The following is a 16,089-nucleotide window of genomic DNA, read 5'->3' on the forward strand; positions in this document are numbered from 1 at the left end:
TGCAATTATTATTTTCTTGATATTGTGATCAATAATTCATGGTGTGTTGTGTCACAGTATGTGGTTAGTCTGTTGTCTTACAGCTATAGGGTTAGTTTGTTGTTTTAATATTATATCATATTAAAATATAACAGTACTGTAAAGGGGAATATCGCCCCAAAATGAATCCCCTGTTATTTCCACGGGCAGTAAAGTTGAATCAATATTAGTGAACATGAGCGGCTCTCTGTCACGAGGCCAGAAACCAGAGAAGCACGACTCAACCCTGTGATGTCATCAGGTATAACGTCTGGCTCTGCTCCAGAGACCGTGCGTGGGAGAGCGCTTTTTAACCTATGGACCTACAGAATGATTGTTAATAAGGTTTATTCTGTAGTTATGTTCCCGTTTCAGAAACACAAAATGTACCTGTATGCTTTATGGAGACGCTTTATACCTAATGACATCACTTAGAGTTTTTTTAGATTTTGGAGGGAGTTGTTTGTTTTCACTAATAATTGTTGTTGGACTGTCTCCTAGGAATAACATGTGTGAATTCTTAAAGTCGCTGTAAGTGGTATTTTCTTGTTCAAATAAGTGTTAAGTAGCTCTACATTCTGACAGTCATCACTGATATAGAGTGTCTGGTCAGTAACATGGGTCTCCCAGTCCCTCCACTCTGCAGTAAACAGTCATCACTGATACAGAGTGTCTGGTCAGTAACATGGGTCTCCCAGTCCCTCCACTCTGCAGTAAACAGTCATCACTGATACAGAGTGTCTGGTCAGTAACATGGGTCTCCCAGTCCCTCCACTCTGCAGTAAACAGCCATCACTGATATAGAGTGCCTGGTCAGTAACATGGGTCTCCCAGTCCCTCCACTCTGCAGTAAACAGTCATCACTGATATATAGTGTCTGGTCAGTAACATGGGTCTCCCAGTCCCTCCACTCTGCAGTAAACAGTCATCACTAATATAGTGTCTGGTCAGTAACATGGGTCTCCCCAGTCCCTCCACTCTGCAGTAAACAGTCATCACTGATACAGAGTGTCTGGTCAATAACATGGGTCTCCCAGTCCCTCCACTCTGCAGTAAACAGTCATCACTGATATATAGTGTCTGGTCAGTAACATCGGTCTCTCAGTCCCTCCACTCTGCAGTAAACAGTCATCACTGATACAGAGTGTCTGGTCAGTAACATGGTCTCCCAGTCCCTCCTGCTCTGCAGTAAACAGTCATCACTGATATAGTGTCTGGTCAGTAACATGGGTCTCCCAGTCCCTCCACTCTGCAGTAAACAGTCATCACTGATATAGTGTCTGGTCAGTAACATCGGTCTCTCAGTCCCTCCACTCTGCAGTAAACAGTCATCACTGATACAGAGTGTCTGGTCAATAACATGGGTCTCCCAGTCCCTCCACTCTGCAGTAAACAGTCATCACTGATATATAGTGTCTGGTCAGTAACATCGGTCTCTCAGTCCCTCCACTCTGCAGTAAACAGTCATCACTGATACAGAGTGTCTGGTCAGTAACATGGGTCTCCCAGTCCCTCCTGCTCTGCAGTAAACAGTCATCACTGATATAGTGTCTGGTCAGTAACATGGGTCTCCCAGTCCCTCCACTCTGCAGTAAACAGTCATCACTGATATATAGTGTCTGGTCAGTAACATCGGTCTCTCAGTCCCTCCACTCTGCAGTAAACAGCCATCACTGATATAGAGTGTCTGGTCAGTAACATGGGTCTCTCAGTCCCTCCACTCTGCAGTAAACAGCCATCACTGGTATAGTGTCTGGTCAGTAACATGGGTCTCCCAGTCCCTCCACTCTGCAGTAAACAGTCATCACTGATATAGAGTGTCTGGTCAGTAACATGGGTCTCCCAGTCCCTCCACTCTGCAGTAAACAGTCATCACTGATATATAGTGTCTGGTCAGTAACATGGGTCTCCCAGTCCCTCCACTCTGCAGTAAACAGTCATCACTGATATAGAGTGTCTGGTCAGTAACATGGGTCTCCCAGTCCCTCCACTCTGCAGTAAACAGCCATCACTGATATAGAGTGTCTGGTCAGTAACATGGGTCTCCCAGTCCCTCCTCTCTGCAGTAAACAGCCATCACTGATACAGAGTGTCTGGTCAGTAACATGGGTCTCCCAGTCCCTCCTCTCTGCAGTAAACAGCCATCACTGATACAGAGTGTCTGGTCAGTAACATGGGTCTCCCAGTCCCTCCACTCTGCAGTAAACAGCCATCACTGATATAGTGTCTGGTCAGTAACATGGGTCTCCCAGTCCCTCCACTCTGCAGTAAACAGCCATCACTGATATAGAGTGTCTGGTCAGTAACATGGGTCTCCCAGTCCCTCCACTCTGCAGTAAACAGCCATCACTGATATAGAGTGTCTGGTCAGTAACATGGGTCTCTCAGTCCCTCCACTCTACAGTAAACAGCCATCACTGATATAGAGTGTCTGGTCAGTAACATGGGTCCCTCAGTCCCTCCACTCTGCAGTAAACAGCCATCACTGATACAGAGTGTCTGGTCAGTAACATGGGTCTCCCAGTCCCTCCACTCTGCAGTAAACAGCCATCACTGATACAGAGTGTCTGGTCAGTAACATGGGTCTCCCAGTCCCTCCACTCTGCAGTAAACAGTCATCACTGATATAGAGTGTCTGGTCAGTAACATGGGTCTCCCAGTCCCTCCACTCTGCAGTAAACAGCCATCACTGATACAGAGTGTCTGGTCAGTAACATGGGTCTCTCAGTCCCTCCACTCTGCAGTAAACAGCCATCACTGATATAGAGTGTCTGGTCAGTAACATGGGTCTCCCAGTCCCTCCACTCTGCAGTAAACAGTCATCACTGATATAGAGTGTCTGGTCAGTAACATGGTCTCCCAGTCCCTCCACTCTGCAGTAAACAGTCATCACTGATATAGTGTCTGGTCAGTAACATGGGTCTCTCAGTCCCTCCACTCTGCAGTAAACAGCCATCACTGATATAGAGTGTCTGGTCAGTAACATGGTCTCCCAGTCCCTCCACTCTGCAGTAAACACAAAACACATTTCCTGGTATCCCTTCACACTTGATCCAATCAGAAAGAAAGAAACACCACTTCTTTACATTGAAGGTAGTTCCCCTTTAAAGCTTATCAACAACTTTATAACAACTTTATATTACTTGTTGACCTTGTTTTTCAAAGGCATCATACAATAACAAATCAGAGTGTTATTTCCCTGCAATACGCTGACGAGTCATGCTGCGCCGTTGTCGAATACAGTCAGGGTCCAGTCCATCAAAGATCCGTTTGATCAACCATTTCTATAAAATTAAAAAAAAAACATGGCAGCCGCCAGTCTGAGCCGGGCGGGGAGCCAGTTTCCTACCTGGCCTGTGTAGAAGCAGACACAGCAGTGCGACTGAGAGGACGGGACGGAACTTCCACCTCCAGCGGCCTGCTCCCGTGTACAACTCCCTGGAGAGAGAGAGAGAGAGTTTTGATTGATTGATTGAAAAGTGTATTAACAGATTGCAGAATGGGTACAGTACAGTACAGCTCAATACATAAAATTGTTAAGGGGATGCAGACCAGAGAAAGACTTTCGTCTTGTTTACATCAGGGTCCCCCATTTTCAATTCATCGTAACATATATGACATACATGACATACAGATAGACAGTACTGCTACTGCTATACATTTATGACATATCAGATTTGCAAATACAGTACTGTTTGTGATACAAAAGTGTCCAGAAAAAGAGTGTATATACATTTGACGTAGAAACTGTACATTGTAGGAGGTTGGGTGGGTGGGGTGGGGTTGGGTGTGTGGGTGGGGGGCTGTACATTGGAGGTGGGGGGGGGGGGGGGGGGGGGTTGGGTAGGGGGGGGGGGGCACTGTACACTGTACATTGGAATACTGACAAAGCCATACTTGGTAATTTACTGTACAACTGAGTTAGGACATTTGTAGGGGCCAGTTTCGAATTGCAGTCTCCCGTAGGTGTTTTTGAGAGTGTTTTTGAAAGTGGGTAGTGATTCACATTCCTTTACAGCTTTGGGTAGGGCGTTCCACATTGATGTGGCATAATTGCAAAACGTGTTTAGTCCCTTGTTTGAGCCGAATCTGGAGAGAGAGAGAGAGAGAGAGAGAGAGAGAGAGAGAGAGAGAGAGAGAGAGAGAGAGAGAGAGAGAGAGAGAGAGAGAGAGCGAGCATTCTATAATCACAAATCCATCTCCCATGGCTTCTGTCATGATTTATAGGAGAGGATTTCTAGTCTATTTATCACGTGAGTGTGTGTGTGTCTGTGCGTGTGTGTCAGCGTTTCCGTTAGCCGGTAATTACCGGTATTTGACTGGCAAAATCTGGTGAAGTCCGACATATCTAATCTCTCCGGTCATAATGTCCGGTGAAAATAATTCCCTCTAAACACAATTAGATTATTTGAATTGTATTAAAATAGGCTAAAATTAAATAGCCTATGCGATGAACGAAACAATCATTACATTTGTCGTTGCTTCACCAAGCAGCCGGTCAATGACATCCTGTGTCAGCGAGCTGGCAGCTGATATATTTACGTGAAGCATGGCTTGGCAGGGTGCAGTACTCCAATTCAGCCATTGGCAATTCAGCTGTTGGGTGGGGGCGCTGCTGACACCGCTGCTCTGCTCTGTCTGCTCCTGCTCCATGCTTCACGTAAATATATCAGCTGCCAGCTCGCTGACACAGGATGTCATTGACCGGCTGCTTGGTGAAGCAACGACAAATGTAATGATTGTTTCGTTCATCGCATAGGCTATTTAATTTTAGCCTATTTTAATACAATTCAAATAATCAAATTGTGCTTAGAGGGAATTATTTTCACCGGACATTATGAGCAGCACCAAGTCGTTGGGAGGTGGAGATATACATCACGGCGCAAACCCACGATAATGTTGCCGTCTCTCTGCCAAATTTCTCAGTTCTTCGCTTGATATAATTAATACAAATGTCCAATATAACGGAATTCGTTAGCTCATAAAAATGTGATTATAACAGACTGCTGTTTATTAAGGTCGGGCAGACTGCCCACCGACACCTCAAGTCGGCAGCAGCACGCAGTCTCGAGGGACTTATTTTATTTGGAATATATTAATGACTGTATATACGCAAAAGTAGTCTAGTTTTAAGTTAAAATATTATAAATGCCTTGATGATGTCATTCTTTATATAGGCCTATCAATTGTTTTTAAGCTCAATAAACTCTGACCGGAATTTATCCCATTTGTCCGGTAGATTGAAATCTACCGGACACTCAGACCTGCAAAAAAAAATTCTAACGGAAACCCTGGTGTGTGTGTGCATGTACCGGTATGTGCATATATATAGTTTATGTACAATTATGTCTAGTCATGTAGGCTACTTCAGGCTTTCAACCAGTTCGTTTATTAGGGCTGGGACTGTATAGCGTTCATTTAGATTAATTAACTACATAAAAATGTTTACGCAAAGAAAAATTACGCATTTTATCGCACGTTGCGGCACTTTGCCCTCATCTGTCGGCTCTGGACTGCATTTTCGCAGATGAACCAATCCATTGAAAGTGGAATTTGCCGCCTTTCGATCGCCACCCCACTCAACCTATAGCGTGCTTCGAGTCTCGAGTTAGAAGATGAAACATCCGGCGAGCGTCGTTTTGACAAGCCGTTCGGACGAGGAAGTCCTTTGTTTTGACTCGAGAGGGGAAATAAAGGCAGTGGACGGCCATTTTGGATAATCACGCTGAATATTTTCCGTACACACATGTTACGACCCTGGCTCAAGGCCCGCAACCTATGTGCAAAACCGACACCAAAACCTGTGTATTAACTCAAAGTGCTACTATATTAAGGAATTACTAGTGTAAGCTAAAGGATAAGGACTGGAAGAACGTGACTATCTATTTGGTAACCCACACTCTTCTAAACACAGACTCTGCATGTGTGTTTCCCTGGCTGGTTTTAAACCTCCCAGCAGGTAACCAATCAGCACTAATTAACTAATTGGCAGCCCTCACCTACATGCCCGGTGACACAGGAGTGATCAGCCTCTAGTACATAACAACACATTACAAAAACCTTTGTGAAATACTAATTTCCTGTGGGATTTTTATAAACTTGGGACCTGTACTACATAAGACTTCAGGCTATGGAACTGTTATGTTTTCCAGCTCCTACCTCTCAGCTGGAACTTAAAAACAGGCATCTGGCAACAAGTAAACAGAAATGTGAGTACACACAACTTTTACTTCAGTGTGTTCAAACCTCTGTTACTCTATTTCATTAGCACTCAAAGTGATTTTTCTTTATTGTGTAAGAAACTTTGGAATGTTACCTTTCAAAAAAGAAAAGGTCCTTTGCGCTATATTCCTAAAATTGCTATTACTTTGTTAAAAATTGCATTGATCTGACTGTTGGTCTGTGTAGTAGCTAATAAACAAGATTTTGCTGCTTAAACCTATGTATAATGTATGTTCATTGATACATTTTAGATTTTCGCATCAAATATTAATATGCGTTTAAAATTAGATTAATTTAGATTAATTAACTATAAAGTCTCGAATAAATTTGATTTAAAAAATGTATCAAGTCCCACCACTAATAATTATGTCTAGTCATGTACTCCAGGCTTTCAACCAGTTAGTTTATGTATAATTATTAGGGCTGTCAATTTATCGCGTTAATTAGATTAATTAATTACACAGCAAATTATCGCGTTATGAAAATTAACTCAAAATTAATTACAATTTTTTTTATATATAATTCTTTTTTATCTCATTCATTCCATAAGAATGTAGAATACACATTTACAGACTTTTTTTTTAATATGGTCCAATTTCATGTTCTTGGTGTCTGATTCTAGGGACATCTATGAATCTCAGGGAATGTATTCCCAGTGTCAGAAATACTGTGGGCTAGATCCACAAAGAATGGATTGCACAGTGCAAGTTGCACCCTTACTTACAATTCATTATGAATTGAAAAAGCCGTACTGTATTGTGCCCATTCTGCAATCTGTTAATAACATTTTCATTCAATCAATCAATCTGCGCAGTGATTGATTGAATGACATTTTTATTTTGAGTCAATTGTAATGAACCAAATGAGAATATCAATAAAAAAAATTTTATCTTTGACTGTGAATAACACCATGCTCAAATTGACCAGACCTGAAAAATCTAAGCAAATTAATAGATGGAAGATGATTAAACAGAAGGTTTTGTAGATACAGTACTGGATTCTGCCATCCGGACACATGCAATTTGAAATATGATTATAGAATATAGAATATCAGGCATAAAATGGTTATGTGATTAAAATGCGATTAATTAGATGAATTAATTACAAATCCTGTAATTAATTAGATACATTTTTTTAATTGCCTGACAGCACTAATAATTATTATGTCTAATCATGGTAAATGGACTGTATTTATATAGCGATTTGATCCAAAACTTAAGTCTCACATTCACCCACTCACACACACACACACACTCACTCACTCACTCACTCACTCACTCACTCACTCACTCACTCACTCACTCACTCACTCACTCACTCACTCACTCACTCACTCACTCACTCACTCACTCACTCACTCACTCACACGGCAGAGGTGACCATGCAAGGTGCCAACTTCCAATACAATGTTATCTGAATATACAAATATGAGAACAATAAACAGTGTAAACAGAGGTTCAGATGAGGGTCTGTGTGCCCTGTCGGTTATATTATACATTACAATAGGCAACAAAGAATATATTTACTAGGAGTAAAACTAAACGGTCTACACAAGGTATCCTAACTGCCTGGTATGATGTCATACAGAGAGAGAGAGAGAGAGAGAGAGAGAGAGAGAGAGAGAGAGAGAGAGAGAGAGAGAGAGAGAGAGAGAGAGAGAGAGAGAGAGAGAAAGAGAAAGAGAGAGAGAAAGAGAGAGAGAGAGAGAGAGACAGAGAGACACACAGAGAGAGAGAAGGAGAGGGAGACAGATAGAGAAAGCTCTCTCTCTCTCTCTCTCTCTCTCTCTCTCTCTCTCTCTCTCTCTCTCTCTCTCTCTCTCTCTCTCTCTCTCTCTCTCTCTCTCTCTCTCTCTCTCTCTCTCTCTCTCTAGGGAGTTGTAGAACAAGTCACTAGCCTACCAAGAACGGTAGATTACATTTTTAGAGGCTAAAGTACAGAAAAAAGGTACCGTCGGGTACCGGTATCAATTCAAATGTGAAAGGTACCCACCCCTATAGTCCTGACCTGAACCCAACATTCATTATATCTGTAACTGACTGTCCCTCCATCACTGACATCCGAGAGACAACAGTACAGCAACACTGCACACTATCACACACACACACACACACACACACACCACACACACACACACACACACACACGCGCACACACACAGGTTATCAATACACTGACACCCGAGTTTATCAGCCATTGTGTCGAACGTCAGGAACAACACTGTTATCCGCTTGGATATCATTAAGACAATAGAGAGGCGGAACCATCATATATAGTGCATGAGGAACAGGCTTCCCACAGATCAACAGGGCTTTAGAGCTGACAGTAGCCTCTATACCACAGATCAACAGGGCTTTAGAGCTGACAGTAGCCTCTATACCACAGATCAACAGGGCTTTAGAGCTGACAGTAGCCTCTATACCACAGATCAACAGGGCTTTAGAGCTGACAGTAGCCTCTATATAGGGCTGGGCGATATGACGATATTATATAAATATCGGGTACAGTTCATTAACGATACACTTTTTCAACGTATCGTGGATATCGTGATGTTTTGCCCAAGAGGATTGTGTCGCGTCAATCTGTCCACGTTACTCGTTCATATCTCAGCCTGTGCTGAGATATGCCCATTCCGCGGTCTGTTAATAAAGTTTTCAATCAGACAGATGTATGGAAAGGCTTTTATTATAACATTCGTTGTAGTAAAATCATTATGCCTCATTTAGTCATCCTGTGAAGCACTAGTCTCCTACTCGACGGCCGCGGGGAGCTAACGTTAGTAGCTTTGTTGATGTTTAGCACACGGGACATTCAGGAAGTCAAACGCTTGCCGATTGGTGCTAAGAACAGCAGGGCGGGTGCAAGCGGTGTGACGTCATTGGCAGACTCGACTGTCAATCAAAATGATTATGTTTCCGTCAGAATGAATGAATGAAAACTGTATTAAAAGGTTGCAGAATGGGTACAATACAGTACAGGAGGATGAAAACCAGAAAAAGACTTTCGGCTTTTTTACATAAGGGTCCTCCATTTTCAATTCATCAAAACATTTAGAGACATACATATATACAGTAGTTTCATAAAAATGCTAAAATGCTATTTATTGATTGATTGATTTAAAACTTTAACATATTGCAGAATGGGTACAGTACAACTCAATACATACAATTGTTAAGGGGATGCAGACCAGAGAAAGACTTTAGTCTTGTTTACATCAGGGTCCCCCATTTTCAATTCATCATATTTCATATCTAAATCATATAATATCTCATATGCAATATATAATCTAATAATCTAAATCTAATATAAAAATGCTAAATGCATGGGTATTTTATTTTGTCTTTAATGTTAGCTTGCAAACTCAAATACTGTCTTGGTAAGCCTCATAATGAATTGTTTGGGGTAAAAAAGAAAAACATTGTGATGTGTATCGTGTATCGCCGAAAGGTCAGAAAATATCGTGATATCATATTTAGGCCATATCGCCCAGCCCTACCTCTATACCACAGATCAACAGGGCTTTAGAGCTGACAGTAGCCTCTATACCACAGATCAACAGGGCTTTAGAGCTGACAGTAGCCTCTATACCACAGATCAACAGGGCTTTAGAGCTGACAGTAGCCTCTATACCACAGATCAACAGGGCTTTAGAGCTGACAGTAGCCTCTATACCACAGATCAACAGGGCTTTAGAGCTGACAGTAGCCTCTATACCACAGATCAACAGGGCTTTAGAGCTGACAGTAGCCTCTATACCACAGATCAACAGGGCTTTAGAGCTGACAGTAGCCTCTATACCACAGATCAACAGGGCTTTAGAGCTGACAGTAGCCTCTGTACCAGTGGTTCTCAACTGATCTCGCCTCGGGACCCAACATTTCCCTTAGTCATTAAGTCGCGACCCAAATTTCTTAACCACTATGATTTATTTAAATTTTTTGCAGTAATACACAATCTTTCATGCATTGTTAAAAACATGAAATAAACTCAAAGTGCAACAAAAGTGCACCAGGGCTAAAAACATAATGAAATAAAATAATAATAATAAATAATATATCCTTCTTAGCAGACTTCTTAGCTTAACATCCCAGGGAACTAATGGGATAACTGGGGATGTTGTTTGCTCCTGACAAGAGTCTCACAGTCTGGGTTGATGGTAGACAAAGCAACTCTGAGGTCATGCTCAATGTCCAATCTATTCCTCTGCTTTGTCTTCAGCTGGACCAGAGCTGAGAAGACACTTTCACAAAGATAGGTAGTGCAAAGAAAAAATTATATATAAAAAAAAAGAAGAAAACAATTTTAACTTATTTTTTTCTTTTTTACACACGCATCCGCGAACCACTCAAAATGGCCCTTCCCTCCCCTGTCTTGAACGTTGCTAGACTATGCCTCCCACTGGTGGGCTGTAGTGATGATAGAAGCCCTGCATCACGTGTCCCCTCCGGTACACGAGGAGGCAGCCTGTCGCATCTTTTCACCGCAGCAGCTCGAACTCTCAGTGGCGAGGAGTAACGTGTGGGAGGCTCACGCTGCCTCCGCTACTTCCTGCTTCTGTCGCACCGGCGTCACCCAACCGACCTGTAGGAGTCGCTGTCCACAACGTCAAATCCCCACCCACCGGCTTTCCCACCCTCTAACACTGTCAAAAATATTGGACGTGTTTCGGCTGTCCTAACTGTGGTGGGCAGTTCGTTCCACCATTGTGGGGCAAGGACTGAGAATAGGCGGCTTCTCTTTGATGACCCTCCGGGAGCTTGGATAGGAGTAGGTCTGAGACGGCCAGAAGATGCAGAGCGTAGGGGTCTTGAGGGTGTGTAGTTAGAGACCATTGACCGGAGGTAGGCGGGAGCGGTTCCCTTTGCCGCACGGTATGCCAGGTTGAGGGCCTTGAAGCGGATTTGTGCGGCAATGGGGAGCCAGTGCAGGTCCCTGAGAGGTGGGGTGACATGGGCCGACTTCGGTAGGTTTGAGATCAGGCGGGCCGCTGCGTTCTGAATGAGTTGAAGAGACTTGGTGGCAGTGGCCGGGAGGCCAGCGAGCAGTGCGTTGCAGTAGTCGAGGCGGGAGAGGACGAGGAGTTGACACTGTTGACACTGAAGTAAAGGTTTTGTTTACTCACATTTTCTGTTTACTTGTTGCCAGATGCCTGTTTTTAAGCTCCAGCTGAGAGGTAGGAGCTGGAAAACATAACGGTTCCATAGCCTGAAGTCTTATGTAGTACAGGCGATCCACACTCGATTCACCATCACAGAGAAGTGATTTAGGTGCAAACAAGGGAAGAGGTAGTGGGTGAGGATGATGACGACCTCAACACAGACGAGGGTTTCCATGACCAGATCCTCATCCCTGTCCCAAGTTTATACAAATCACACGGAAAGTACGTGTTTCACAAAGGTTTTTAGAAATGTGTGTACCGGTAGAAATTCTGCGTGATTATCCAAAATGGCCGCCCACTTCCATTAATTACGCCTCTCGAGTCAAAACAAAGGATTTCTTCATCTTCTCGTGTCACCTTCCCCCACTGTCAGCGCCCGTCTGAGATCGCTTTCGGAGCAGACGCTCTTTGGCTGCCATTTTCGCCATCAGCAGCCGCACGTGGTCACTCGTCAGAACGGCTCGTCAAATGACGCTCGCCGGATGTTTCGTCTTGTAACCCAAGACCCGAAGCAGGCGATAGGTTGAGCGAGGTGACGATCGAAAGGCGGCGAATTCAACTTTCCAACAATGTATAGAGGTGATAGTAGGTCTACTGTATGGTGCTCTGGTAGGCTATGGTTCTATGGTAGGCTCTGGTTCTATGGTGCTCTGCTAGGCTATGGTTCTATGGTTATCTGATAGGCTCTGGTTCTATGGTAGACTATGGTTCTATGGTAGACTATGGTTCTATGGTAGACTCTGGTTCTATGGTAGACTATGGTTATATGGTAGACTCTTGTTCTATGGTAGACTATGGTTCTATGGTAGACTCTGGTTCTATGGTAGACTCTGGTTTTCTGCTAGGCTCTGGTTCTATGGTAGACTCTGGTTCTATGGTAGACTATGGTTCTATGGTAGACTTGGTTCTATGGTAGACTATGGTTCTATGGTAGACTCTGGTTCTATGGTAGACTCTGGTTATATGGTAGACTATGGTTCTATGGTAGACTTGGTTCTATGGTAGACTATGGTTCTATGGTAGACTCTGGTTCTATGGTAGACTCTGGTTCTATGGTGCTCTGGTTCTATGGTAGACTCTGGTTCTATGGTAGACTCTGGTTCTATGGTAGACTCTGGTTCTCTGCTAGGCTCTGGTTCTATGGTAGACTCTGGTTCTATGGTAGACTATGGTTCTATGGTAGACTTGGTTCTATGGTAGACTATGGTTCTATGGTAGACTCTGGTTCTATGGTAGACTCTGGTTATATGGTAGACTATGGTTCTATGGTAGACTTGGTTCTATGATAGACTATGGTTATATGGTAGACTCTGGTTCTATGGTAGACTCTGGTTCTATGGTGCTCTGGTTCTATGGTAGACTCTGGTTCTATGGTAGACTCTGGTTCTATGGTGCTCTGGTTCTATGGTAGGCTATGGTTCTATGGTAGACTCTGGTTCTATGGTAGACTATGGTTCTATGGTTCTATGGTAGACTATGGTTCTATGGTAGACTATGGTTCTATGGTAGACTATGGTTCTCTGGTAGACTCTGGTTCTATGGTTCTATGGTAGACTATGGTTCTATGGTAGGCTATGGTTCTATGGTTCTATTGTAGACTATGGTTCTATGGTAGGCTCTGGTTCTATGGTAGACTCTGGTTCTATGGTAGGCTCTGGTTCTATGGTAGGCTCTGGTTCTATGGTAGACTATGGTTCTATGGTAGGCTCTGGTTCTATGGTAGACTATGCCAGTGATGATTCAGTGCAAAATGGCTGCTGATGACCTCAATAATGGAAAAAGATGCCACACAAGATATTAGAGATATTAGCTGCTAATTAAAAGAGCAGTTCACCCAAAATAAAATAAAATAATAAAAAAGAAACGTCCCCCCCCACCCCCTTACCTGGAGTACTATCTATCCTGCAGGCGCTTGGTGTGATTTGAGTTTTAAAGATATCTGCTGTGGAGACGTCCTCTTCCATCAGGTAGGAACTATTTTATATCAAAGTAGACCGCCATAATAATGTGCTGTATATTTCACGTTATTCTTCAGTTGTTTTTTTACAGATTAGGAAAGTACAGCATGTAAGCTTTCAAATGATGCGTCATACATAGAAAATATTTGAAGGAGATTATACTTATTTAAATCTAGTTCAACCTCAAGTCTCAGAGCGGAGAACAACAGAGCACATCCTATCTACAGTTTGGCTGCATTTTTAAAACCTTGGCAGTCTTACTTACTGGGTGTCACAAACTGCCTTTTTTAAACAAAGGTTTTTACTAGTAACTTAGCTGTTAATGTATGTTCTTAAACATTGAAATAGTTCCTAAATGATACAGGCTCACGAGGCCTGTGGGTTATCTTCAGTAACCATGTTATGGTTTCTGGAAAGAGACCTTGCTGTTGAGTTTTGAGCCACAAACCGAGCCACAAAACTCCATTGTACTGGAGTGACGGCAGACATCTCTACAGCTGATGTGTTTGTTTGTTTTATTGTTCATTTTGGTTGAACTGCCCCTTTAAGGCAAGAAGACATAGGAACCCACATGAATTAACTGACTGGTAATCAATCAAACAGACAATGAGAAAAACACATGGAACAGCTGAGGAGAGAGAGAGAGAGAGAGAGAGAGAGAGAGAGAGAGAGAGAGAGAGAGAGAGAGAGAGAGAGAGAGAGAGAGAGAGAGAGAGAGAGAGAGAGAGAGGAGAGAGAGAGAGAGAGGGACAAAGGGAGGGAGAGAGAGACAGAGAGAGAGAGAGAGAGAGAGAGAGAGAGAGAGAGAGAGACAGAGGAGAGAGAGACAGAGAGCCAGAGGAGAGAGGGGGATGAAGGGAGGGATAGAGAGACAGATGAGAGAGAGGGACAAAGGGAGGGAGAGAGAGACAGATGAGAGAGAGGGACAAAGGGAGGGAGAGAGACAGAGGAGAGAGGGGGATGAAGGGAGGGAGGGAGAGACAGATGAGAGAGAGGGACAAAGGGAGGGAGAGAGACAGAGGAGAGAGAGACAGAGGAGAGAGAGAGGAGAGAGGGATGAAGGGAGGGAGAGAGAGACAGAGGAGAGAGACGGAGGAGAGAGAGACAGATGAGAGAGAGACAGAGGAGAGAGAGACAGAGGAGAGAGAGAGGCGAAGGAGGGATAGAGAGACAGAGGAGAGAGAGGAGAGAGAGAGAGGAGAGAGAGAGAGGAGAGAGGGACGAATGGAGGGAGAGAGAGAGAGAGGAGAGAGACAGAGGAGAGAGAGACAGAGAGAGAGAGGGAGAGAGAGAGGAGAGAGAGACAGAGGAGAGAGAGACAGAGGAGAGAGAGACAGAGGAGAGAGAGGGACAGAGGAGAGAGAGACAGAGAGACAGAGGAGAGAGAGACAGAGAGACAAAGGAGAGAGGGGGACAAAGGGAGGGAGAGAGAGACAGAGGAGAGAGAGGAGAGAGAGAGAGAGAGAGAGACAGAGGAGAGAGAGACAGAGGAGAGAGAGACAGAGGAGAGAGAGGGACAGAGGAGAGAGAGACAGAGAGACAGAGGAGAGAGAGACAGAGAGACAAAGGAGAGAGGGGGACAAAGGGAGGGAGAGAGAGACAGAGGAGAGAGAGAAGAGAGGGGGACAAAGGGAGGGAGAGAGAGACAGAGGAGAGAGAGAGACAGAGGAGAGAGAGACAGAGAGACAGAGGAGAGAGGGGGACAAAGGGAGGGAGAGAGAGACAGAGGAGAGAGAGAGACAGGAGAGAGAGACAGAGAGACAGAGGAGAGAGGGGGATGAAGGGAGGGAGAGAGACAGAGGAGAGAGAGATACAGAGGATAGAGAGACAGAGAGACAGAGGAGAGAGGGGGACAAAGGGAGGGAGAGAGAGACAGATGAGAGAGAGAGACAGAGGAGAGAGAGACAGAGAGACAGAGGAGAGAGGGGGATGAAGGGAGGGAGAGAGAGACAGAGGAGAGAGAGAGACAGAGGAGAGAGAGACAGAGAGACAGAGGAGAGAGGGGGATGAAGGGAGGGAGAGAGAGACAGAGGAGAGAGAGAGACAGAGGAGAGAGAGACAGAGAGACAGAGGAGAGAGGGGGATGAAGGGAGGGAGAGAGAGACAGAGGAGAGAGAGAGACAGATGAGAGAGAGAGAGAGAGAGAGAGAGACAGAGGAGAGAGAGACAGAGAGACAGAGGAGAGAGAGAGAGACAGAGGAGAGAGAGAGACAGAGGAGAGAGAGAGAGAGAGGAGAGAGAGACAGAGGAGAGAGAGAGACAGAGGAGAGAGAGACAGAGAGACAGAGGAGAGAGGGGGATGAAGGGAGGGAGAGAGAGACAGAGGAGAGAGAGAGACAGAGGAGAGAGAGACAGAGAGACAGAGGAGAGAGGGGGACAAAGGGAGGGAGAGAGAGACAGAGGAGAGAGAGAGACAGAGGAGAGAGAGAGAGAGAGGAGAGAGAGAGACAGAGGAGAGAGAAACAGAGAGACAGAGGAGAGAGAGAGACAGAGGAGAGAGAGACAGAGAGACAGAGGAGAGAGAGAGACAGAGGAGAGAGAGACAGAGAGACAGAGGAGAGTGGGGGATGAAGGGAGGGAGGCGTGATTACACAAACAAGCCGCATTTCTCGGCGACGCTCTCTGATTGGCCGACGACAGTTTCTACACTGGTTAAGCGTAGGCACTCTTCAAAGTAGGTTAAGGTTAGAGTTTGTCTTAGAGCGTGACGGCAAGTTCTTTCGACGGTTAAGC

At 44.4% G+C, this 16,089-nt stretch overlaps 1 protein-coding gene across 1 annotated transcript in view; it reads right to left on the reverse strand.

The window, feature by feature from the left end:
• LOC311228171 (adhesion G-protein coupled receptor G6-like) overlaps positions 1-16,089 on the reverse strand; it is a gene marked incomplete at its 3' end in the record, with an annotated part of 178,466 nt that overhangs the window by 85,744 nt on the left and 76,633 nt on the right. The window contains exon 2 of the mRNA XM_084314082.1: positions 3,368-3,456. Coding sequence (XP_084170208.1) covers positions 3,368-3,456 — 89 coding nt within the window. The remainder of the gene's footprint in view (positions 1-3,367; positions 3,457-16,089) is intronic.

This window comes from Notolepis coatsorum, assembly GCF_963971535.1.
Source record: "Notolepis coatsorum genome assembly, chromosome: 5".
Classification (NCBI taxonomy): domain Eukaryota; kingdom Metazoa; phylum Chordata; class Actinopteri; order Aulopiformes; family Paralepididae; genus Notolepis; species Notolepis coatsorum.